Here is a 27,760-nt window from a genome sequence, read left to right as displayed (position 1 = left end):
TTTTAAAATTTTAAGAGTAACTCCAGTTACATCTTTTTTTTATATTGATGGGAAACAGAATATACTTACATAGTTACAAGACATCAACCATGATCCAGATTTTACTAGTAGATCTTTTTTTTTTCCTATGTCTTAATGCAGAGAATGACATCTAACAAATTTCCTGTCAATTTGATTTTCACATTTGCGAATCCATGTTGTTCCAGTAAACCTCGGTATTCAGAGCCACTTCTCTCCTTTCCCTCTGTCTGCACAAGCATGTTCAAAGACTGAAGCAAAGCTGTGCTCCTGTTCTTCTTCTCATCATCCAGTACCATTTCAGCCAGCAAAATCCCACAGCCTAATTTAAAAACAAATGCATGCAACAGTGCTAATCCATTATCCAGCAAGAGAATTTCTGCTACCATATATAACTGTGCAAAATATAGGACACAGGTGAGTCCATTTTTCATTTACTCATTTGCTGTATTTTAAATGGCCAACCAATATTAAATGTAGAATCCACTACTCTTATAAAAAACATGGAAAAATCCAACACACATCACAGATGTTTGCAGGGCAAGAGGGGGCTACTGTAGACTTGGTGTGACTGCTATGGAAAGCAGTAAGGTAAGTATAGTAGTTATATTTCTTTGGACTATACTGCTGATCCATGTTCATATTGAAATTGTGGTGGATGGCAGGTATTACAGCAGCAGCTGACATTGCATGTTATTTCTGTACAAACTGAGGTTCTCCTGGTGGGAGCGACCAAGGGTAGAGAGCAGAACTTGAGTTACTCTGTGCTCACACAGCCTCTTCCTCCATCTTCACACCCATGAAAGGGAAGACACGAGCAAGGGGATTACTGACAAACCAATGCTTGTTTTACTTACTGTCTTTTGGACCAGCATCTTACACAGAAGTTTCTCTTGGCACAATAGAGATAGGAGGCCACCAACTCAGATCAAAATGCCAGCATCGTACAGTGATTTTAGTATTAAGTGCTGTACAATATTAATAACTGTGTTCTGATTGTGAAGACAATCCCCTCTGCCATTCCAATCAGTACACTTCTGACATTTAGCAATCAATAAAAAAAAATAATAAAAAATGAAGCATAACACTGCAGCTTGGTAGAGAAAAGATTGGGATTTGACAATAAAATTGCTGGATGAGGTCTGTGTTACTATCAGGTGTCATTGAAGTCCTTCTGAAAGCTTATTGAGATCTCTACATCATCACCATATAATTAGTTACCTTAAGGCAAGTTCAAGCCAGTTATGCTGTGGTGAACAAGTGCTTCACAAAGAAAAATAATTAGCCAAGCATATCTGAGGTGATATGAACCTACATTCTCTCTCCCATGGGATTTTTGTCTGAATTCAGACATCAAAAAATTAAATGCATTTCAGTTAGCTTTCTTACAGACTATCCACCATTAAACGTACAATCAATTTCCATACAAAACCCAGGAAATTTCCTTTCATAAATAGGCAAAATGATGCATCTACTGAAAACACCTGTTCTCTAGCAATAGAAGCTTGAGGTGACTAGATGACTTGAATGCCTAATGTTTAGGTATCTCAGGCTAGAAAAATGAACCCTATTTGTCAAGAATCTGTAGTTTCTGTTCTCTCTCACCCTTCTTGTGTGATTCTCCTTTGCCTTTAACAGAGGTGAGTACTACAGTCTCAGATTACACAGCGAATAATAGGTAGAGTGATGCAGGACTGTCATTTTTAAGTCATCACTGTGGTACAACTTTGGAAGACAGTGTCCAAATTTTGTATACCCCCAGAGGGGGGCACAAACAGAATAGCCATTATCTATCTCATTCATCCACCATTTTTTCAACCTGTGATTCTCCACCTCAAAAAAAAAAAAAAAAAATCCCATGCATCAGATTTCCTCCAAACTGTTTGTTAAAGAAGAATGTGGGCAAGACAGCGTCTTCAAGAAGGCATCAACTGAATGCCATTTCCCAAGGAAGCAACAGAAAACCTACAGCCTTTATTAGCAGCAATTTATTTGGATTTTAAAACTTAGCTCCTTCATTCCTTATTACTTGATTAGTTAACGGACCCAAGTTTTCTTGCACCCACTGCTCAGGAAATCTTTTCAGTGCAATGCCATTAACTCCACCCCTTTCACCAGTCAGCAAACAATACCAGCCTTCTCCAGAAGGACAGAGTTTGAACATTAATGAGAGAAGATGAATTTATGATTTCTCAGGTGACTGAATGATCACAGAACATCTTAGGACAAAAAGGACCGCAAGTCTCCAGCCCTGCTCAAAGCAGGGCAGCTCTACAGTCGGATCAGCTTGTTCAGGGCGTTGTCCTCAGATCTTGAAACCTCCAAGGACAGAGATCCACAGACTCTCTGGGCAACCTGCTCCAACACTTAGTTGTCCATAGAGTGATTCTCCCTTCCCCTCCCCTCAATATCCAGTCAGTCTCTCCCCAGTTATGCCTATGCTCTCTCATTCCATACTGCACACCATAATGAAGAGCCTGGCTCTGTCTTTTTGGTATCTGTCTCTTCAGCAGTGAAAGGCCAGATTTCCTCCAAAACCACCTATTCTAGACTGAGGTACATTTCCTTCAAGGCTCTCCTCACAAGCCACATAATGCAGCCCCAAGCCATCTTCATAACTTCCACTGGACTTGCTCACATTTATTAAGGTCTCACAGCCACCTCCTCTTAAATTCTTTCAGGAGTATTCCTTTGCTCTGCCCAGTCTCCTGACTATGGTAAAAGTTGAGGGGTGTGGATGACGCAAGCCACTTGGGAAGGTAAAAATGCAGCTTGCATCTTTTCTTCTCACTGCAAGACCAGTTTCTAAAATAGAACAGTGTATTTTGTTTGGAGACATCCAGGAATACAGACTACATTCAGACTGTTCAGTAAAGCAGATTTGTCTACAGTTTGTATTAGCCTCCTTTTTAAGGCCAAAGTAGCTAGGAAAGTGATCCTGAACCCACTAGCAACACAGCACTGTATTAATTTAATATTTGCTAATTTAACATTTAGAAGTAATATTTATTTATGAAATATTTTATAAGTAGTTTTCATTCATACCTCAGAATACTTTACAAAAAGGAAGTCTGATGAAGAGCCCAGCAGAGCTGCGGTCATACTTTACCACAGACACCATGCCCAAGGGAATAAAGCTCACTGCATGTAAAGTGCTGCACTTTAATCACAGAGTACACTGAGGCTGTGTGGTAACCAAGCATGTGCTATTTAAGTTTTATAGTCAGCAAGTACACAGGACTTACAGGCACAGGTTTAAGTCTGTGACAGAGGTGTGCCAACTTTAGGATTGCAGTGTTCTGACTCAAACAGCTTCTCGCAGCTTAAAGAACAGCATTATGAACTTTATGAATAACTATGAAGTGAGAAACACCTAATTGCTGGAACGAGTCTTAGGATACCAACCCGTTAAACATAATGGCAAGCCATTAGAATAGAGAAAAATGTTTTGAAAACCATTTTAAATTTATTCAGTACTTCAACATCTTATCTCTAAATGTCTATGCAGATCAGAGCAGCCGAATTCCATGCAGAAAAAGCTTCTGCTAAGACTTACACCCCTCTCTGGCAGTATTTCCCTGATTTTGTACAGCTCAAATGCTCTGTACTACACATTCCTCATGATTAACTGCATCACTGTAGCACTTTCACTTTACTCAGTGCTCAAAGAGCAAAGTAACTTCTGATTAATCAACAAGACCAGGTAGATGTAACTCTTGACCTTGCTCATAAACTTTTATTTGCAGAGGTCGGTGATTCAACATAGGCACTGCCTCTATCACCCTGGCTCATCAGGATTACTGTTGTAGGAACACGTGGCAGGACATATGGCAAGAAACTCACAACTGATAGACAAGAAAGCTAGTTCTGGAAAGCAACTTTAATCTCCAGGAAAGCTTCCACCATAAACTGGATTTTAAATCTAAAAGAATGCCAATGAAGTATCAGGAAAAAACAAAGGTTAAGAGTGGTGACCTAAGTGATGAGTTACTTGAGGAGAGGGGATAGAGAATATAATTCTCCAGTTAAAAACTGGAACATGAAGCTGCTGCTAAAATTTCTATTCATACATATTCTCTTACGAAAACTGTAACACCTAAGATTCATGCCAAATGAGACAGAAGTCGTATGTAGTCACAGATCTGTATTCAGAAGAAACAAAACTGGAAGGAACAGCTCTCAATTGCAGCCTGTGGGGTATATATTATGTCTGGAGGTTAGAGACTGCTGAAGCTCGTGACACTACTGCTCTTGTAGGAACATGTTGGAGCTTTGTTCTATTTTCCCTTTTGCCCAAGGCAAAAAAAAAATTCTAAAAATATTATCCTTGAGTTGCTTTTCAGTAAAGCCCCACAAAAGTGAAAAAGAGGACTACCATCCTGATTTTGATAGAGTATCATTATTATTTTTTAAATTTCTGATAAAAATGAGTAGTGACCACTGAATACACTGCAAAGGGAGAATTCTGTAGCTTTAAGGCCCAAGAAAACAGATATTAATGAGGCTCATGAAAGCTTGTCATTTTTAACTTGCTGCTATACAGCTACATCAACTCCAAGTTAAACATAGTCTGTAGACTAGCCAAAGTGTACAAAAGTTTTTTCATACACAGCTTTCAATCTGCCCCAAATACTTTTTAAAGCATAGAACTCATTCCTGCACAAGCAACAGTCCAACTTTTTATTCAAAGCCTGTAACAACTATGTTTCACATACAGGGTCAAAACAATCTTAAACTGACATCATCAACCAGCATAAGTGTTATAAAAACTCATCATCCCATGTTACTTCTGTTCACACTAAGGTGACAGATTCTTCTTGAAGCACAGAACAGCATCTAGTAAGGTTCCTGTGATCTTAATTTGTACATCTGTGAATCCGTATTTCTCCAGTAGCTGTTTATATTCTGAGCCACTTCTCTGCTTTCCTTCAGTCATACTGAGGGACTGTAGCACAGCTCTAGCAGGGTGCGTCTTCTGCTCGTCGAGCACAATTTCTGCCACTAGCAAGGCACTTCCTGCATTTCCAAAACAACCAGAAGTGCTTCAGTAAATTATTTCTAGCTTCGCATTTTTAGTGTTTTGTTCAGAGACAGTTATAGATAGGTCCCCCTCAGACCAGTGTTTTCATAGACCTTAGTGTCAATCATGAATTTATTCTCACTAATCTCTCCCTGGACAAAAACACTAGTTAGGAGGAAGGGGGAGGTTTGAGCACTGCCTCCACTTCACTGAAGTTCAGACCACTTCCTGATTTTTTTTTTTTTTTTTTTTAAACTCTGTCTCATCACCATTTGAACCAAGCAACTCCTTTAAGCATCTGTCATCCCCCAGTCTTTGTATAAGAAAATAAGGCAGTCATCCACAGTTTTTTGTGGTTTATAAACAGGATTATGCTTACCAACCTAGATCTTATTTGGAACACTCTCCTGTGAAACAAACTTCATAGCTACAATTAATCCCCTTAGATTAAGGAATTAGTTGAATACAGCACTCCAGTTTTTCTCTTGCTTCTTTGTCTTCCCTTTTGATCTTTTATATTGTTGATGTAGGAGAAAGCACAAGATACTTGTGCTTTTTATTTCTCAACCTATATAGTTCTCAAGAAATCTGTACCTCAAGTATTACTGAACTCTGCTACTATTAGCACTACTGACTAACAGATTAAACTGCCTCTCCTCAATTACCTTGAAGCCACTTTAGTCAGCCTGCTTGTAGTTTGGATAGAGACGTACTTTAGTAGTTGGTGATACAGTTCTTTGCAAGAAAGGTTGGGTATGGCAGAGAGATAATATGAAGCAGTAGCATGCAAAATCTGCAACTACAGCAAGGGCTTCTTTTATGTATTTTTATTAGAAGCTTTGTTTACTTTTTTATTAAAGAAGGCAAATATGCAAACTTAATGCAAAGTATTAATTCAAGCATAGGCTGCTATGATTAGACAAAAATATGCATTTTTTAATATGAACTTGTTATGACTGTATTAATATGGACCTGTAAATGCATGAGATTAAAAACTTACCTGGTTTGCAAACAGCTGATATTTTACTTAGCAGTACATGAATCTTTTCATCTGGCCAGTCATGAAGAACGCGTGAAAGGATATAAAGATCTGCTTCTGGAAGATTATCCTTGAAGAAGTCACCTGTTGAAAAGGAGAGTTAGTACATTCCTGCAGAAGGAAATGGAAACATCAAGATGGAACTAGGAGTTTCAGTGTGGGTAAGGTAAGAAAGATGAACAAACACGGGTAGCAATATGCTGATTTGTAGTTAAGGATAGTTTAAGAGTAAAGCAGATCACAGGTTAGAATTCGGTAACATGTTAAGATGGAGAGAAAGCTGAAAGCAAGGAGGGAAAAAAACTGAAGTCTTTTGTAACCACCATGTTGATCCTGCCTAGAAATGAAAAGCCTGATATAAGGACATACAGCAAGACTCTACTCCCAGAAGTAACAAGTTTATTTAAATTCATACTTCCTTATTTAGCCCCACTCTCTGGCCACAGTCAGTTTGCTGACTCCAGTCAGAAGCACAATGGCCCTATTTAGCATGTGTGAGCCCGCCCTGCCTTGTACTAAAACAGGTTTGGGATTGGAGCAGGGCAGCACACCATCCTCCACAGAAAAAGAGCCTGCTCTATGCTTCAGGATAACAGAAACAAGGAAACATCACATTACATTTACCTGATACAAATGTCACTGGAGCTGCGCATTGTTCTGAAGGCTGAAAGTAAGAGATGTTTGCAATGACTTCTGGAAGGTCAAACACTGTAACCTTCATATTTGGGTATATTTGTATTAATTCATGAGCCAAAGCTCCAGTACAACCTGTTGAAAGTTTTAAAAAGTCAAAATCAAATCTTTTCTCCCAAAATTTGCATACATTTTTAAGGATAAGGCTCTATGTAACATTAAGAAATACATTAACTCAGAATTAGAGGTAGCTAGTAAGCTCTAAAATTAACACTGTCAATAACACCTCCCAGTGAACAATGCCTTAAAGCTTGGGTAATGCATTATTTCTTACTCTGTCACAGGCTTGACAATATGACCTTTGATACCACTATGTGTTTGTGCCTTTTTATTTTTTTAAACACCATGACTAATGGACTTGTAATTTGTGAATGAAGTACACTAGAACTATTTACCAGATATAAAGCACTGATATCTGAAGTTTGACAAATACTCTCCAGCATACGAAAGGATAGGGGTGGTAACATCTTGAAGTCTCTGCACAAGTGGCAAAGGTTGTACCAGTATTCTGTTAATTCCTCTGACATGATGTCCATCTCCCCAGGCACTAAGCTTTTTTTTCTTACATTGGATCTTTTCCCTATATAGTAACATCCCCTTTTTGCCACTCCAAGACCAGTGTAAAAGGACACTAACAAGGATTGTTTCTTCAGGTCTATCATCAGTATTCAACACTTCGGTGGTCATCTTAGATATTAATTGGAGAAAAAAATAAAAACATTAGAACTACAGAACAACTCAATTCATTCTAAAAGAATCCAAATTTTTGTACTGGCAGTACTGTGTTTCACACAAACACTGATAGGGAGTTTTCAAAATCAAAATCAGCTAAGCCACAAACCTCCTTATTCTCTTTGTCGAGCTATGTGTCAGCATGTAACTAATCATGACAAATGTTCACTTATTTCATGTTACTCAAGTATCTTTTAAAGAGTTCTGCTTTCAGTTAATTGCACTTTAATTCTGACTTTACAGCACCAGAAAAATAACAGTATTAGACCATTTTACTGCATTCAAGTGGAAAAACGTACGTGTTTTAAGTAACAAAATATGGAACTGAAATCAAGCTCTTCCCTGTAATTTGCACGCAAGCTCAATTACAGACCATACCTCCTAAATCACAAGTAGACTTAAACTGTGAAAGATCAAATGCTGTAGCCACATCTCGTGCTGTCAGGTGGGCAATGCTGTGCATGGCAGCCATAAAACGCTGCTTCACCTCCTGGCTGTGATAATAGTCCTAAGAGGGAAAAAAAACAAAAACACAGTCATTGGCATTTATTTTCATTACTTAGGCATGCTGAGATTATGTTCAGCCAAGGCAGCAGGTGTCCTTATGCATGATTAGCTGATATTTAATTTCAGAAATCTCATGTGAAAGCACCATTGACTAGTTGCCCATCCGTGTCTTTTAGTAGTGACAAGCTGCTTCACTGTAGCAACAAGCAGATTTCTGCATCCTCTCCAGAACTGTCACACAGACATCTTTTGTAGGATGTCTCAGAGGACACACACTTAGCTAGTTTGGACGCAGTCTCAGTGATGTCTCATGCTATTAAATTCAACACTTTTGTCCACTGAAGCTGAGGTAGCATAGCAAGAAGAGATAACCTGAACTGTTTTTAAAGCAACACTATGTCTTTGATATACATTCACTAACAGCTTTTCTCCATAGCAAAATGTCTCCAGACATTGAAACTTTTGCAAAAAAAAAAAATAAATAAATTTTTCTCCTGCCACAGTCTAAAAATGTTTGTTCTTCCTGATATCAGGAAGATATCTTCCTGATATTCATTTAATTCTTTTATTCTCCCATAATGTGAAAATGATTAGATGAGCAGGCCATAACTTTAGACAAAAAGGTTAAAGCTAGTCACATTTATTTATTTATTTTTAAGTTACTTAAGAAAGTACTCAGTACCAGAAATGTTAGAATGTTAGATATGGAAACATACAAAGAGAAGGATTACCATTTTTAGTGGCAATATATACCAACTTGAAGTATTTACAAAATTACAAACCTAAATAAAATAGACTGGATCCCTCCTCTAGTACATTAACACAAATAGTTTGAAAACAGCTTTGAATATGCAGCCAGCACAGATTGTACTGGACGACCATCAGTAACAAGCAGCAGCACTCAGTATGGAAGGAGTGCATGTATAAGGTACTACCTGCTATTATTGAAAGGCCACACAGCAATCAGTAAGACAAGCTCCAGGATCGCTCTGAATATATTAGCTAGATGGGCAAAACTTCAGTCAGAATTTTTCTCAGCACTCAAGATTTTCTAGTACATTCTTTGATTACTCCAGCACTTTAGCACCTAAAGCCTGCACTGCAGGGAACATAAGTCTCATTAGTGAGTTCCACTGTATTTCTAGCATTTCTGAGATTCACCAATTTTCTTAAACAACTCAGTCTCCATTTCCCTCCAGATCAGTTCTTCTGGGTTCTTCACAGCTAGTTTTGGCACAGTGAAAGTTTATATTACCTTAAATAAATCCTCTGCTTTCCTTCCAAAGGCTCGATGGTTCTGTCTGCTTCCCTCTCTAACAGCAGACTCCAGGTTTGTAAAGAGAGGCCAGAGATGATCGTTAGAGTGGATAATGTAGCCATGAAGTGAGTATTCACCATCTGATGTCAGATAAGTATTTGCTGAATCTGTATTACTGTAGCCTTAATGGAGGAAAACAATTGTAACCAGTTTTGTTTCAGCACTTTACAACAGTCTGCTAGTATCTGAAGCCATTTTACCCTGTACAACTGTTAAAGGTGTAGGAAATCCTCATCTTGGCATCACAGGGGTTTTGGTTTTTGTACAAAGATCTCTATGGAACAGTTCTAAAGGCATCCTCATTCTTAAACAATGAACTAGGGACTTTCTTGTTAAAAAGAATGTAGGTGCTGAAGGATATACGTAAGCACATACATACATACATATATATAAAATTAAGTATTTATTACTATTTCAATTATATACCTGATATTCAGGGGGAGACCACCAGAAGTTCATCATTCCTGACTGCATTTTTGTTCTGCCCTTAAGGGCTTTCTTCTCGGTGTTTGGTCTTGTCCTCTAACAGCATTGAAAGCTTTTATTCCCTTTTCTCAGCCCTTGACCTTACCATGTAGATGATTCATATGGAAACTTATAAATACAGAGTGCAGGCTGAAAAAGTTAATCCTATTACTGAATATCACATACATACACTTCAAGCACTGTACTGGTCAGGGGCACTAAAAATTAAGAAGCTGTCCATGAAGGACACATTTCAGAGCTCTCATAAAATTCCTGATTCTCTGCTCAAGTTTGTGACTCTGCATGACTGCAGTAGGGAAGTGAGTTTACATGGTCCTTATTTTGGGTGATATATTTGAGCTCTTACACTGCTCCCTGGGACTGCCCATTAAATTTATTAGAATTCAGAGATAATTGTTTTTGCTCTCTGGTGATTTCATTAAATAATGCCTGCTCCCAGATAAAGCACTTCTAGCTGCTAATGATGAACAGAAAGAAACAACAATCCCCCCCACCTCAAATTCAAGATATCTACACCATCAGGTCAGTTCTTGTAACCTTTGAAAAATCTCTTCCAGTACTATATGCAGTTGAGAGTGAGTAGACAGGTATAGAGGTAAGAGAAGGTACCCTTCTCCCCTGACTAAAGGTAAGCAGCATTGTTTGACCATTTTAATCCTCCTTCCCTTCTACCCAGTCTCTTTATTCACCCCTTTTTATTTAAAGAGAAAGGTGGGTGAATTGGAAAAGTCACCTTGTGATGTCTTCTCCAGCAATCCAAGAGCCACACAGGCATCAAGGAGTCTTTCTGTTCCACACACTGAGGTTCCAACCTCGTTTGCAACATCCACAGCCTTCAGAGGACCTTTGGTTTTCAAATAATCAAACATCTTCAGCTTAGAGGCTACAAACAGCGCCTATATGTAGGAAAAAATGTTGTCGTGCTGCATTTAAAAAGACTGCAATCAAGAAACAAAGCAACTACATGTTTTGCCACAGACATTCTAGAAGTACTATTCTACATTATTACTATTATTTAAAAAGGACATAGGGTAACAAAATTCCTAAAAAAAACTGTTATGACTCGTTTCCTTCCCTCTCAGAGGAGTTTCAATGCCTTAGCCATGTAACAGTATTTAGGACAGACACATGTCTGAGAGAAAGGAACTATTCTGGAATGCAGCCTACTGAGTTTGTATAAAAACTACCTCTTTATTCAGATATTTATCATAACCATTGGTATGGAACACGTTCCATAAATCAGACATGCTTAACTATCTGAACTGATGCCAATAAGGAACTGGAAAGTTTCATTAAGGCACAGTAGCTGCTTCAGTTACTAGATTGTTCTTTGATTAATAAAAATTAAGCAGAAAAAGGAATGAAACTCCAAAGCACAACCATACCACATGCTCACCTTAAGATGTATATACGGAATTGGGGAAGACAGAACAATTAATACATGATAGAACAATTAATGCATGGGCAATTAAGCTGTTTAGGCTGAAAAGTTTAACCAAACTTTTACGGATATACTAACCAGACCAGAGAGAAATGTTAATGATATGTGACTATGTACACCTCTCCATTTGAAATTTATGTGCAATTCTGCACCTAAAACCAAGGAGCATATATAGAGCACAAGAATGGAAGCACAGGCAGCAATCACTGAATCTATTTCTTCGCAACTGCCAGCAGCTACGAACTAAAAAGTTCAAGGCAGTCAAGAAAAATGGATTAACGTTCTATTTAATAAAAACAAGTGGAGAAACAGGAGATTAACTTTGAAAAGGTCTGCTACTGTGTAATTATATACTTTTATCATCTCCCTCTTTTTATGTTTTTCTCTGTTGTACTAATTAGAATGTAGAATTGGGATTTACTAGAACCCAGAATTTCACTATACTGAGTCAATTGCATCTACACTACAGGCATTTGCCTTCCAAGATCTGTTTAATCTTTGGACTAATATGACCTAGAAATTACAAGAGGAATGAGAATGCAGAAAGAGTCAAAAACCTAGCCGATACGAATCATTCTTCTACCATTCTATAATGCTCAGTTCAAAAAAACATCCTTAAAGGTTTGAGTAAAGATCAAACTATGCAAATTCAGAATGTGTTAAGTTTGAGAACATGCTTTAAACCTGATCCCCTCCTGCTCTGCAGCAGCAGCAGGTGTTCAGAATAAACTAAGTGGCAACATCTTTTCCCCTGTAGGAGATTTAAGTCTGACTTACAAAAAGCCTTAAAACAACACTCAAGGATCAAAATGAAATAGATCTTGAGCTTTTATGAAACTCAATGCTTTTGTGCTCTTATCGCTATTCTACAAGGGGAAAGAGAGAAGGTAAGATTTGTGAAATTATAGAAATAGTCCACCACAACTAGTAGTTCATTTTACAAAGATCCAAGACACAGGAAAATAAAGTCCCACTAGCTCAAGATGAAATTTGGCACTGTGTACTATGATTTTACACTGGATTAGTGGGAAAGGAGAGCTCCTGCTTCTGTTTGCCATTGCCACCAAGTTTTACTGCACAAAACTACATCAGATCACAGTGACTAGCGTACATAATACGCAACAGCAAAGTGGTTATGATTCTTATTTTGCACTTAACTTGAAAAAATACTAAGCATCATCTCACACATTCAAGTACATCAAAACACGTTCCCTTCGTATGACTGCAAGCAGCACACCCACAGATCTGTAGTGACTGCACTGTAGTTTTCCTTAAGATCTGAGCATGGCTTCCTGCTCTTTCAACAGAACCAGTGTCAACTGTTCTGGGTGTTTCCTTCCACAGGCCAGCCTCCTAAAGAGCTTATTTTTAATATATCTTTAGGTTCAGGTTTGTCATTTCACTGCCACTTGAGCAGTTTTTTTCCACCTCTTCTTGAAACATGAATAGCTTGATTGAAATCGGTGATCTATTTAGCATGACTGCTGCTCATTTCTCCTTCACTATACTGGAGCTCTGAGTAGAAGACTTGGTAGCACTTAATGTCCAGCTACTCATTTCCCTTCACACTTGGCTGCTACACAGAGCACCTGACCTTCAGTTTGTAGCCTATGTCTTTATCAGATATTGCATGGAGATTTTACCTGCAACATGAAACAGGGTATAAAAAAAAATTACTTCCGTAATAGGAATAAAAAAGTGCTATCTTTCAAAGAACTCTAATACTAGCCATTAAAAGTTAAAAAGGAAAAACTGCAACAAGCATTGTATATATTTTAAATGAATTTGGTAAGTTAACCCCATAAAATGTCTTCTTTGTAGTATATCTAAAGGTAACTTACTACTTGATTCTGGTCTTACGATCAGTACAAAAAAATAATGAAAACATCAAAATATTCAGTGGTAAATTCTTACTTAAAGCATTTTGAAGTTTCCCTATAGCATTCCACTTCAGTATTGGAGTACAATCTGCATAAATACATTTCTGAAGTAACTTATTTTGTAATTGGGAGGCAATTACAACATGCATCAGAGCCTCAATCACTGTTGTAGCTAATGAAAGATTATGATTTGAGTTATGAAAGAGTTATGATTTTCATTAAGTTGTATTTAATTAGCATGACAAAAGACACATATAAGAGGCAAGGGGGTACTGTTGTCAGACACTCTGGAAGCAGTTTCACTGTTCATACCCAAAGCCAATCGTACACAAACAAAATTAAAATACGCAGATTTTTTTCATTTCAAATCAAGAGAAAGATTTTTATCACATGGGTAGTTGAAGTTTCATGGAATAGATAATCGTCAATACCAGAAAGCAATATTTATGTTGTACCAGAATTTTCAGCTTAGATCCTCTAGTACTTCACAGGTCCTTTTAAACTAATTATTATTCTTATCCCAGCTCAGGTATTTCACATTACCTGCTGTATATTAAAGTCCAACAAAACAACTGTATCCTTTAGTAAAGTAGTTTTATTTTTTCCTTACCTTTGAGGCTTTAAAACCATCCATCAGGTCTAGAATTTTAGATGGAAGTTTTGCTGCACTTTCTGATGCTCCGTTCTGATTTTCCAAAGGTACCGTAAAGCCAGTTCTGACACTAGAGCTGTTCTCACAGTTGTAAACAGGTCTTGAGGGACACATTCTACTGCTGTCCAACTTATTAGCACCTTTATGCTCTGTGAAATTTGATGATTCACTTTCTCCATCACTCAAATTCTCAAAAGTGTCCACAGAAGGGATAGAGTCATGCTTTATATGCTGTACAGTATGTTTGGGGGGTGGATAGTACAATTCTGCTAGCTTTTTGCAGAAGTGATTCAGAGGAAATCCCACCACATTCAAGAAGTCTCCATGGACATATTCAACTAACATCCCACCAAGGGCCTGGATTCCGTATCCACCAGCCTTGTCCCTGGGGGAGTGAAAACAACAACTGAGACCTATGAAGTTAAGATTAAGAGCAAGGTTAACAGCAAAAGGTAGCACAGAACACAATCACTAATACTGGAATAAAGACTAGTGTTCTCAAGTTAGAGGTGGATTAAAGCTACCAGCTAGGCTCAACACTGAAAGTTATCAGTCCTTATATTTACGTTGTGATATATATATATATATATATTTTTTTTTTTTCCCCATAAGGGTAGGTGGCCTACGGTCCTCAAGCTTCAGACAGTCCAAGTACCATAGCCACAGAAGCTGGAGTTACGTCCTCTGACTGCAGTCAAACTGTGCTGCCATTGCTCACACCCAGTGTTCTCCATGTCCTGGCTACAAAGGAAGGTAACAGCAAGTGTTACTGAGACCAACACTGCCACCCAGTCACCCAGCTGTGTACCGACCCTAACTCTACTCCCCAAGAGGCTGAAGGGCCTTTAGGTATACGTTGGCTCCAAAAAGGAGCTCACACCGAAGAGGACATCCTGGAAACCAAACAACTGTAGTATTTGTCTTGTGGCTCTCAGTCACAGGAATATCTAAAATGAAGGTCAAGAGGATAGATTGCTCTTCCTCAAGAAAGTCCTAATCAGATATAAAATCCACTGCTGTTCCACTCGGCTCTAATTTTTGTGCAGTTCTGAAATGCAGAGTTGTACGCAAGGTGCTCTTAAACGTCATGATAATACTAGTAATTTGGCACAGGTATGCATTCCACAGAAAGTAACCTTGGGAATCTAATGTCTTCAGGTGTAATTATGCAAATTCCACTGTGCAGAATGGAAATATATACAACCAGATAAGCTGTAATAGATCCAACATTTTTACTGTTCACATCTAAGGAACAAGGTAGAAGTGCATTTACTACACGATAACACCAGAGTCTGAAAGCCTAAGTAAGCAACCTTTGAAACCAAAGGTCAGTCAGTCTCAGATCTATTAACTCTGGATAGTAGGCAATTACAAATTGCTTTTGAAAGAAGGCTACTACACAAGATAATTTACTTTTCATCCTGGATTTCATGAGAACAAGTTCTCTAAACTTAGAACTTATTTCCGGAGAGCCTTTCAGGTAGTCTCCTAAATAGAAGCAAAGGAGTCAGTATCCCAGCAAATGGGATTTTGAATTACTATAAACTAGGAAATAGGATTTTCCTTTAATCTTGCATTTTAAGCACCTGTGTATAGCTTTTCTCTTGTTCAAAGTATTCTTGTTTTATAACATACTGAAGACTTACACCATCTAAGCTAGAAATACTCTCATCGCTAAATATATTGCTTTTATTTTTAAAATGAAGCAGTATTCCAGTAGGACGAAGTCATTCGGGTGTATGCTGACAAGTAGGCAAAAAAAAAAAAAAAAAAAAACAAGAATCAAAAGCAGTGGTATCATGCTCCTAGAAAGGATATTAACACCATTTGTCACCTCATTTATTTTTAAGGAGAACTTAACATTCTTGCACTGCATCCAGGTGATTCTCTACTACAGCTCCTAATCCAAAGATGTAAGGCTATGCAGTTAGTAACAGCTCCATTGATCTCTTATGTAGTGTCTTCCATGCCAAAAATTCTGAAAAAATACATCAGTATATACACAGCTCTTATAACTAGCTCTGGCTAATCTGACTGGCTTCTGTGACATGATAAAATTAGTGCTATGCTAGTAAAAGAGGCTTCATTTAGAATAATAGTGTGTATAGCATCAGTTAATTTGTATTAAAAAATAACTCACTTTAAAGACCTCTTGACAAGCTGTAAGATGTTGGCTGTAGCCAAAACATTTTTCGGCAACTGACCTTTCTAGGGAAAACCATGACTTCAAAAGGAATGTGTGTAACAACCAGCAATTAAAAAAACAAGCAATAAAAAAATACCACGCAACACACGAAACAGTGGAGGAGAAAAAGTTATGAAAAGTGAATCAGAGGTAACAAAAGTGCAACATTAAAACACATTTCCTTTGTTATCTGTAAAATTTCAACTTTACTTATGCCACAAAATAATATGTCCACATATACTACATCTGAGTTGTCCAAATAGAGCAAGTGATCAAATAAACTACTGCTGCACTGACAAGTACGACTGGTGCTACAGATGAAGAAAGATGTTTGATTGGGTTATGAGTTGATTTCCAAAGGCAAGAATGCATGTATGACAGTTCCATGTGTCTTGGCCTGTATATTCACATTATTAGAAATACAGGCAAATTTCAGCCACATGGGACAGTCTGAGCTAGTGACTGAACAATAGTAGACACAAAAGAACAAGTTCATCCTCAGTGAAGGAAACATTTAAAATAGGTCAGAAGCAGTACACTAATTTCTTGCATTTTTATTACCCGTGAGACAGTTGGTTGGATATCTAATATCAGCCATCTTCACATATCCACAAATCATATAAGTTCCTTTAAATATGTAGTAGCTTTGTAGAGCAAACACAAGAACTACTGACACCAGTGGTAAAGAAAGTCAGGATTCATTCTCCTGTCTCTTGAGAGAGGCAAAGTTGGCATATTCACAACAACAAACAAGTCAAAGATGAGTTTCCATTGGCAAGGAACTTGCAAAGGAGCAGGTGTGGGCAGGTGCAGGAAAAAGATGTGGTAATGGACTCTGGTGAACACTGAACAGCTCTTTCATAGAGGAAGTAGTCAAATGTAGCTATGTTATTGATGAAAAACAAGATTTGAAGTTAATTCTAGCATAAGAATACAGATTCCCTTACTTCTGTGACACCACACCTGTAAGATTTTTTTTTTCAGCTCATAGGAGCTGAAAAGATCTAGCTATGTGCTTGCTAATTTGCGCTGGGAGACCATAATTATTTGCAAAGCCTGAAAGATACATTTGCTTCTATATTCTATAGCTTTAGGGGAAATAACTCTTGGAGAAATCACACAAGGGAAGAAACTTGGACATACATATTCTATTATTATTATTTTTTTTATTTTATTACTTTATAGTTAATTCTGAAACTGTACAGCTCCAGACTCTGAACATCTCTTACCCAAGTGCAGGAGTCCTTTGCTTTCATTTCACCATTCAAGCAGAGCTATCAAAAACTGCCCAGGATATTCACAACTTTTTCCACAAGGGAAAGATTGCAAAATGAACAGCTGGCTTAGAAAGGCTGACAGAAACCAAGCCTACTATTACACAAGCACAAAATATTTAGGATCGCTATAGTCCAGCCCTCTTTCAACAGAGCAAAGAATAAGAAAAGCCCTTCCAGTAATCAAAAAAAATTAAATAAATCCTTGGTTGGAAAGAGGATCAGGAACGAAACAAAGCGAAAAGTTATCTTTCTGCAGACACGATGAAGGGTATTTTTATAGCCTCACAGTCTACCTTGATTGAGATAGTGCTTTTCCCTCCCTTGTTCATAGTTTAGGTCAGATATACACATTTAGAATTAGCCCGTGTCACCAGTGACTGAATTTAAAATACCACGTCACATCTGTTCTTGATATTAAAAGGACAACTCAATCCAATCGCAACAGCAAAAGTTAGACAAATTTTTAATTTTTCATGCAATCAGCCTTATATTATTTTATGAAATTAAGTCCTTATTATAGTGGGAATAAAAAAAAAAAAACAAAAAACACCATCAACCCTACAGGAACTTAACCATGTAACTTGTATGGGTGGCTAAGGAGGAGCAACAAAAACAAAACACACACACAAAAAAATCTTCTACTGGTTTACAATATTTACAGGGCACTACATTAGCTGTTCCCTTACAAGCCCAGAGCAAATGCTGCCTGTCCTCTTGATCATATGAATTAAGACCAAGTGGCTTCTGCTCCAGAGAGAAATGAAAGATATTTAACTGCTGATCCTTCAAGCATATGCCATTGCACACTGTTAGCAGAATAAACTGAATTACCCAGTGCTGTTCATAAGCCATTCTGATGTATCACAGCACCGCTAAAGCTTGTCTTCTACAGGAAATAATGAGAACATTCAGAATACTTTGTCCTTACGTTCTTGTAAAAATTCAGTCATTTTCCCTTTAAATCAACTGCATACCAAGGATAGCCTTCCAAAAATCTAACTAGGAATTTGTTATAAACCATATTCTTGCCAAAACAATTTTTTTCTGTATAATCCAAATTAATTCCAGCCTCTTTAATAAGCTGGGAACCTTATAAGGCTCAAGGAGCACACCTCATTTACACACACGCACTTAAATCCAAAGTCTACACTGGTTCCTCCTTCCTTAGCAGGACATGACTATATTTATGCCACAAATGAGTGCATAAAAACACTCCCATTGATATTCTTACATAGTCAGAGTTGAAGCTTCGGAGCCAAAAGTCCACCTAAGATCACAAGATACACAGTCCACAGTGCTAACCATGACCTGATTTGCCTTCACTAAGCTGCAGCTAATGAAAGGGAAAAGCAAGTTCGGTGACATCACGATCATTCCCTTGTTGTCTCTAAACAACCTCTTTTCTTTTAAACAGTCCAGTCAACTTCACCTTAAAAGCAGTTAGGCACTCTATTCTCACTCCCATTCCTTCTGTGGAATCAACACTGTCTGTAAGTGGCCATTACATTGCAAAGGTAGAGTAAAGCCATAAGCCAAAAGACATGTGTTCTTGTGCCATAATTGTAAGCTGGCCACAAGAATAGGGTGAAAATTAAGTTGGTGTTTCTTGCTATGAGAGCAGTATGAACCTAGATCAATCGTATGCCTCTGTTTCCTTTTTTTTTTTTTTTTTTTGATAGGTTAAATAAGCCAAGTTCTAGCTTCTTTCAGTAAAGTTCTTCAATATTTTGATTATCCAACAGTTGTTCCATTCACCTATTCTATAATGAGAACTATCCATTACCTCAGGTATCCAGGCTTCCTGAATGCTTCAGTTAACAGAGAGGTACCTGAATATTGTATGGGTACTTGCTAAAACCCAGGACATTTCAGTCTTCACTTTTCAAATTTATTAGTGTACTATAAAGGTAGTTCAGTTTACCTGGAGGAATTACAGTTCTAGACAAGGTCAGAACATCCACACTGCATCATCTATGCTGTATCATGTGAAACAGCAAAACAGAACGCTAGGCAAAATGCTTTATGCCAGAGGCTAGCAACATACCCTCAGACCTACTCTCGAGTACATTTTGATAGCTAGCTTCAGGGTCTTACTTACATAGGCTCCCCGCTATGAATGTACTCCCATAACAGCTCTTCAGAAAGGTCTGAAAATTTTACTTTAGTTTCTTCATAGAAATCAGTGATCTCTGTCTCTAGTTGATTACCTAAAGAAATGAAAAAGTTTCATTAGAAACAGAAATTAACATGAAAATAGTAGCTTAGAGAATAACATAGGTTTCATTTCACCTCATATTAATTTGAGGTTTTTGCTAGAAAAATATATTACAGCTATAAAATGGTTAATAATGCTCTTTAGGGACAGTGAACTTATCCGTTTACCTCCCCCTCCACATACTCATCATTTTCAGTAGAAGCTGAAAGCTGTAAAAGCTTACATCTTCTATCTTTGTAGTCCTATCTTCAAGCTAACAGGCTGCTCTCCCTGTGCACAACACACAAGTTGATGCTTTTGCAGAACTATTTATAAACTGCTAGCATATACATCTAGCAACAAGAATAAAAAAGTCTGCAAACACCCTTCTAACTTTATAACTGTTGTCAAACTACTCATAACACATCATAGATAGAATTACAGCTGTTATAGATGCCTGACTCTGCAGCTGCATCTTTACTGCAGACTCAGGCATTCAGCAGTGCCATCTGCAGCCATCAGTACAATTTTTGTACCATCTCTCAAGAAATAAGAGGAATATTTCAGCCCTCTATATCTGGAAGTGGTTGTAACAATGTCAAAGGTGCTATAAAATATTGCACACCAGCGTGTGGGCCCCAACATTGTGGGGCTGTGAGGTACACTGTGAGCCTGGTAAAACTGCAGAGCAAGGCTGCTCCAAAATATGTTCAAAAGAAAGCAGCCTTACAAAAACGGTTATTATTAATTCACTCTTTCCTACAAGAGTCACATCTTCTGCTACTGCTGTACAAATCATTAGTCTGTATTCTGGTAGCAGTGGACATTTTTGGGGAGGAATGAGGAAGATCTGCAGTACAGACCACAAGAATACTATCCAACTGCTGATGGTGTAAAAATTGAAAAACACTTAATCACACATAAGAAATTTTAAGAAGTGTTAGTAATCTCTCTTCCTATGTATGTTGTTCCATATTAATACGTAAAACTATCAGCTCAAGATGAAAGTTTCACCTAATGTTTATGGGGCACTTAGCAACAGCATTACGATTAAAATTAAAAGTGTACTCTAGAAAACTCTTTCATTGAATCACTTGAGGAACATGCTGACTTAAGGTATTTTTATTCATCTGAATATACCAAGGCTTAAATCTGTAAGCTACACATGAGACAAGCTGTCATTAGCATCACTACTGCAAGTGTGTGCAATTGCATTTTCTTCTTAGAGTAATCAATGAAAGGCATTATTATTCTTCCTACATTACTTACAGATACAACTTGACAACATTTTATTTATTTTCCAGCAGCTACTCCTACTGTAGAAATATTAATAAGGGTACTGGAAACACTGACCTTATTTCTGTTACAAGAGCTAAGAGCAACCATTCTAATAAAAAATTAAAGTTGCAAAGAATTTGTCAACAGAAAGACAAATCAAGTTTTGGACGAGATCTTGACCCTGACAAAATATTCACTGATGAAGTCTTAACGCAATTATCAGAGGAAATCGCTTAACCAAACACTCCTCAAATTTTAATATTAGGGTGCTCAAAAAACATTTGTTTACTGAAGAAATTAGCCAGTAAATAATATAGATTTATTGCTCTTTACAGTTCAATAAAGACTGAGGCACTACGCCACTATTTTACTCAACTCCTAAAAATAGACTTCTGTTTCCCTTATTTTCTGGAAACGGAAGTATATCAAAGTTAGTGTGAATCAGATTCTATCCAGTCCCACAGTTTGTTGTACTGTATTTGAACTTCATATAGAGTATTCACACAAGTTCACACTGGTCTTTTAGTTAGTCTCATAGCTTTCAGAGATGGTATTTTTATAGTCTATTGTATTTTGTCTTCTTCCCTCCAGTGCGAACACTGAATGCAATAAGGATGGCTTCTGTGAGGAGTTTATTTACATATCAATATGTTAATTTTCATCTTGAGCAGGAAGCCAATTCAGACTGTATATGAAGAACTTCCACTCTGTTTCTTCACCTGTACCAGTCCTTATGTAAATAATTGCTCATTAAAATACTGAGTTTTAATAAAATGACCCATGTACCTTTACTGCTGCAGTGTATAATAGCCACTCCTGTGAAAACACTGTGCTCTTTCCCACTCAGCCTGTTGCAGAAAACAACATTAAGAAACAGTTTAATGAACCCCATCACATGTAAAAATATTCTACATAATTATGTTACCACAGCCTGTGCAACAGACCATCACATAAATATATCACTTGATGGCTCTGACTTGTATCCTAAACAAATTTATTTTATTTATTTCAATATAAGTGAAAAGACATTAACAAAACAAGCCAAACAAAAAAGTTGAAGACATTCAGTTATGTTGTTCCCAAAGGTGACACAGCTTGGACTAAAAAAGCTTTTGTATGGATTTCATCCAGACACCCAGGGGTCCCACAGCAAGCTACAGAAACAAAACCAGAGTGTACAGGAAGACAGCTCATGCTCACTCTTACCCAGCCCAACTCTCAGCTGAGCTGACGTGGAAATCCTGAGCCAGTATGATCTCTCTCATAGTTGGCTCCAGAGTGCCACACTGTGGCTGATTAATTGTGAGGGCTTTAAGTTTTTTTTGTTTTTTTTTTTAAATGTAAAAACAACAGAAGTACAATAAATGCTAGGAAAACTTAAATTTTTGAAGAGACTAATTAAGGAATACTCTCATGACCAAGCTATAATTTGATGTGTCCAGGAGCATCTCACTCTTAATAAACACCACAGGATTTAACATAATTAATTTTAAAATGAAACGATGAGTGAAAAGTTTTAGTCTGACACCTTGGATATGTATTTTTATCTTTCCTATTTTTTCCAGTTTATATATAATACAATTAACAGGAGTTTAATTTTAAGTGCATTTCATATGCATGATTAAGAGAATGAACTGCTGTACCTTCAAAAAATCAGACATTTCTGTGCAATAGTAGACTACACTCTTTAAAAAAAAAGTACTATTTTTGAACTAACCAAACTTGGCATGTTTTTAGCAAAAACAGAGTGTTAAGAAATCTCTTGCCAGACAGATTCCTTTGGGAATCTCCTACTAATAACATATGCTGCTGTCACTTACTGGAAAGAGCGGAAAAGCTACTGCTGCTAAGTTAGTAACATGCCACAAAGAATAAGAATCAGCTTAACTCATCAGTGCAAAAAAAAATAATAATCTAAAATAGACTTAGAGAGCTAAACTCCAAAAAAACACCAAGCCCCTTATATTCTCCCTAGAAGACTCTGGAGTTACCATGTAAACTCCTGAATCAAGTGGAAGATATTTTGTGTTTTCTCCCCCATACAAGAGAAGAATGACTGACTAGTGGATTCGTCACATCTCAGTCTTTCCTGAAAGGTGATTAATTTCTTTCAGTTTCTTGGAGGAAGAAAAAAAATCCTACAACATACCATTCATCTTAAATGACAAAGTATCCTCCAGGAAAAAAAAAAAAACAAAAAACAAAAACAGAAGCCTAAAAAGTGCCAGCCCATCCATTGGAAACAGTGATGGAAGAGATTTTTTCCTCAGTTAAACTACAAATTCAAAAAGCCAGCATCTGGGTTGGATGAAAACTGCAAGATGTACCATAAATGAAGATTACTTTTCAACGCATGCTTATAATTAGTTTCACTATGTGACCCTGCTTGAGCAGAGGTGTTGGGTAAGATGACCTTTCAGAGGTCTCTTCCAACCTCAACCATTCTCTAATGAATTTTCTATTGACAGTATTAGCTCTTAATATAAAAAATAATCATCAATATACACATTCTTCTTGGAAAGTGATTAGCAAATTATTTATCTAAGAACATTTAAACTAAAGGACATTGTTTTAAATTGCGCTACCTTGTTTCCTTTCAAAGGAAATGTCCAGTCATCAATGATTGGACATCACTATGTACTCTCTCATACACAGAATTCTTTTTCATTGAACTTCAAGCCTCAAAACACTTCTGTCCTCTTTCCCTACATGGTATATCTCCGTATCTTCCCTTCCTGTACCAACTGAAGCATACAGAGTCTTGTGATAAGTGATTCTGAAAACTAATTCAAGTGAAAACGGAATGGTTATATCTCTTATCAGTTCCCTGCGGTGAAGCTGACCTAAAAGCACATCTAACTCTTAGACAGAACTGACATGGTATTTAAAAATGTTTGAAAGATTTGTAGCCAGACTTCTTGATACACACCAAAGAACCAATAAAGCTGTAAAAACAATTTAATAAACATATTTTGAAACTTATTTGAAAGTACAAACCTTGACAACATCCTATATGCATCTTGCTTATCAACTGGTTTCTCCAGGATCTGCTCATCCACGGACTAAAACAGAAAGACAGAGATACCGAGCTGTCTTCTCACTTTTCTTGAAACTGAGGCCAGAAAAGAAAAGATTTAAACCATGACTTCAGACAAGCCTTCAAAATAAGTCTACTGAGCAGAGCAAGAAGCGCAGATACTTTGGTAGAACAGTTAACTTACTGTCTAGCACCACTACCCTCCAGCAAAAAAAGCTCTCCAAAAGGTAATTCAACTTCCCCTGACTTTCACTGTTTACTGTCTCAGCGGAGATGATAGGCATAAAGTTGCTCGCCCCACGAGGGGCAACATTAAACAGTTCACATGATCTGGACTTCTTGACAGTAAGTCACCAGGGAACAGAATTTCTATTGCACAGGAACCCACATTACAGAGGATCAAAGGCAATAGTTAAGCAATACTAGTGTCTCTGGAAAAACAGTACTAATATTCCTAGCACCCAAGATACCAAACATTGCTTCATTTAGGAAAAAAATTATAGACACATCTACAGAACCCTCAAAACGCATCATACTTCAGGCATAACTTTTCAGCAAAAATCACTTTCTAAATTTAAACCTAAAGATTTTCTACACTTATCATAAATTAAAACAATGATAAGGCATATAAGACCTCTTACCACAATAGTGTCTGCTCCTATAACAATATCAGGTGTTCTCAGGTGTTTCTGCAAAGGCATAAAGAAATAATGTATTTCTCAGAACAGGAAGAAAGAACAAAGCCCATTAAAAACCTGAGGTGAGAAAGCTTAAGTTGACCAGTTTACAGGTACTACTACACAGACCTGAAAACACTTTCTCCTTTTGCACTTTTTACAAAACAGTAATAATTTGTATCACCATGAAAGTGAAGAAAAAGGAGGCCTGAGCAGACTATTAGCAGGTTACAACTTTGCCAAATACGTTACTGATGAACAAATACATGTACGTCCAGGAAAGATCTAACTGCATTCTCAGTTTTTTCATTCTTTTCATTCTCATTTTCATTTTTTCATTCTCTCTCTTTTTTTTTTTTTTTTCCCTTTAGCTACACTTTGCTTCTCTCTTAAAAGGAAACATATACAGCCCATTTTGGGGAACTAAGTAGGGGTATATACAGATTCCTTCTAGCCCTTTCTTGGCTTTAAACTAACTTGTCTTACAGGTGAATTTCGATTCACTTCCATGTTAATGAGGTACACAGCTATGATTTAACACAAGTAGACAGGAAACTTGTCTGTAACTCTCACCATTATATTAACACATTTGTAGGGAGGCACTTCTGCAGATATGCTGTTGATAGCTGGAATTAGTTCTGTTTAAAGCACAACATTTAAAAAAAAATCCTTTGTAATGAAGCATTTTGAAATCCACTGAATTAGCATTATCACCAGCATATTTTGCAATGAAAGCCCAGTGTAAGTTAGTTCATAAGTTTGTACTGAAAATACAGTCCTAATGTATTCTCTGAACACCATTCTCTGAAAAAGGAGTAGGCAGAAACCTGGATAACGATTTACATTGAAGATCATGCAATATTTGCTTTGAAGAATGGTGACATCTGACAACATTGTTGGTTTAAAGTGTCTGACATTCCCTTTCTGATATCAGTATAGGTTCAACAAATATATTTCTCTCTTTCAGGGCTTGTATTAAGACATTACAGTACAGTTTGTAAAATCTCGTCAGCTAGACTGCTGAAAAGGTTCTGGTAAAGAACAGCCTTATCTGCTCACACTGCTTACAGACAAGGGCAGAAATCAAATATACTACTTATAAAAGTTGGATTGCAGGTTTTGGCAATAATTAAGATTCAAAATTGTTGCCTTGACTACAGAACCTGAAATTATCAGCTTCTCACTCTTAAAGCGAACATCAATCTCTTTCTCCAGAATGCTTTACAGCTGAATGCCTTGTTTTTCTGATTACCTTCAGCATCTTTATACGCACAAATTCTGAACTATTACCTTGTCACAACTGTTCAGTCGAACTACTTTGCAATGAAAGCTACAGCAAAGCACTGGATTCAGTCAAATAATACCTGTAATAAGCAACTGTCAGGCTAAGATGCAGTCACAAACCTGACTGCTGAAAGGAGATACCAATTATGTACCCCAAGCTGAAGCACTTGTACACTTCTGACAAAAAATGCAAGCTATGTCTGCTTGTAGAAAGCCTGAACTGCAGGCATTGGACCTTCTTTTGAGTAGGAAAGTACATTTCAGGGATGCCATCTCTCACAAATGACAGAAAACATCCATCTCCTTTAAGTGGGTGAAAAAACACTCACAGACCACCTCAGAAGTATGTGCAAATTAAGTCCCTGTAACACACACCATTTAAAGACAAAAATCTCACTGCAGAAATAACTGGTAACTTACTACGTGCATTCTGTTTGCTACTTCCAGGGCCTTCTGCTTTGCAGTTTCTACAGCATATTCATAAGGGGCTGCAAAAGATGACTTTTCAAGCGTCTCCTTAAACCAGGATGGAACTACCTCAAACCGCAGGCCCTGTAACAAAGAAAGGAAAACAATAGAGTCAGCCTCACGTTGTTAAAAAAAAAAAAAATAAATTGCTTCTATTATAGGGTTTTGTGTTTTCATATCATTTGTAAGTAGTCCAGAATAAGAAGCCTCACCAGAAATAACTTCTGAACTAGTATGCTTATGTTATTTTCCCCTATTCCACCATGATATTAATCCATCCATGGCACTTGTGCAACAGTACTGCATGCTTACAGGATCTTTACCACCTGCAGTTATGTGTTATTATACATGTGATAAGTAGAAACCAAGTGCCAGTTATCTGTGGTTTTGTCAAAATAACAACAACTCTCCCTGCTTCCTGCCTGCAGATGACACACGTACACCTCCTGCACCCAGCAGAGACACTATGCTTCTAATAGCTGGGTGCATGTCTCAACCTCTGTAATTCTCTACATCTCCATATTTTGCAAAAAATATGCTTTCTTTACATTTAAGTTCTAACTTCTCCTACAAGAAGGGCTCTGTGCAATCTATTAGGCATGCACTGAGGCGCCATTCAGAAGCTTCTTGCAGCCAGACTGGTGAGGTCGGTGTGTGCCCCCACGGGCACAATGCTCTGACAGAGGGGATCCAGCTTCTTCATCTCTGTGTGCAAGAATAAGAAGTGACACTGACCTTATTCCCCTCGCTGCACACACCTAACGCTAACCCCATGAAACAAGGGAGATGGTAGGCCATTTGCAAATTATTTCGGCCCACAGTAAGGCCTCCCAAACTTTCCTGTGACATGCCAGAGGTAGGTGTGCAGGCATTTATGAGTCAGAGCCAGCCCTGCTGCATCACCAGCAGGGTAACTCAATCCACACGTACACCAATCTGCACATAAACCCACCGACACCGAGAACCCCTAAGAAAGAAAACCGTGATCGAAAACAACGAAAATAAAGTTTATTTTCTCAAGCATTCACGTGTGAACTGTGTCCTTCCCCCCCCCCCCCCACACACACACACACCCCAGCCCCTGGGGCACCGCCGGGCCTCCCGCCGGGAGGGGCAGGGCAGGGCAGGGCACGGCGGGGCAGGGCGGTGCAGCTATGGCCGGCTCGGCACTCACCACGTTGGTGAGGATCTCCTGGCGGCGCGGCGAGGCGCTGGCCAGCACCACCCTCTTGCTGACCAGCTTCCCCAGCACCGGGTTCAGCGCCATGGCCGCAGACACCGCCGCACGTCCTTCTTCTCCTCCTCTTCCTCCTCCTCCTCCCCCCTCCCCGGCGGGGCGGCCATATAATGGCGGCGGGGCGGAGCCGGGGCAGGCGGGGAGGGCTGGCAGGAGGTGGGCTGGGGCAGTGTGGAGGCAGGGGGCAGTGGGGAGGGAGGGAGGGAGAGGCATCGGCCGCTTCTGGCAACCTCTCCCCCCCGCCAGCAGTTGTCGAGGGAAAGTGTTCGGCAAAGAGGTGTTGTCGGTTTTGGTTTGGTTTGGTTTGTTTTGCAGAAAAATGAGATGTTATCGTCAC

At 38.2% G+C, this 27,760-nt stretch overlaps 1 protein-coding gene across 2 annotated transcripts; it reads right to left on the bottom strand.

Annotated features, from left to right (window-relative positions):
* On the bottom strand, positions 1 to 27,551 carry ASMTL (acetylserotonin O-methyltransferase like). Of its 2 annotated transcripts, none has more exons than XM_032189308.1 (13): positions 27,361 to 27,551; positions 26,139 to 26,270; positions 24,399 to 24,446; positions 23,718 to 23,782; positions 21,507 to 21,568; positions 19,347 to 19,455; positions 13,745 to 14,171; positions 10,547 to 10,709; positions 9,265 to 9,449; positions 7,881 to 8,010; positions 6,702 to 6,845; positions 6,039 to 6,161; positions 1 to 340 (listed from the first exon to the last, which is right to left on the bottom strand). In XM_032189308.1, exons 1-13 carry the CDS (start codon positions 27,451 to 27,453, stop codon positions 126 to 128), a joined length of 1,896 nt encoding a protein of 631 aa, XP_032045199.1. In that variant the 5' UTR covers positions 27,454 to 27,551; the 3' UTR covers positions 1 to 125. The 2 variants fall into 2 exon arrangements, with proteins under 2 accessions (XP_032045199.1, XP_032045188.1); XM_032189297.1 differs by having other exon boundaries at positions 278 to 5,034.
* Positions 27,552 to 27,760: the final 209 nt, after the last annotated feature.

The sequence above is a fragment of the Aythya fuligula genome, chromosome 1, assembly GCF_009819795.1.
Source record: "Aythya fuligula isolate bAytFul2 chromosome 1, bAytFul2.pri, whole genome shotgun sequence".
Taxonomy (NCBI): domain Eukaryota; kingdom Metazoa; phylum Chordata; class Aves; order Anseriformes; family Anatidae; genus Aythya; species Aythya fuligula.
Note: the sequence above shows the minus strand (reverse complement) of the source record. Positions and strands in the feature narration are given on the sequence as shown.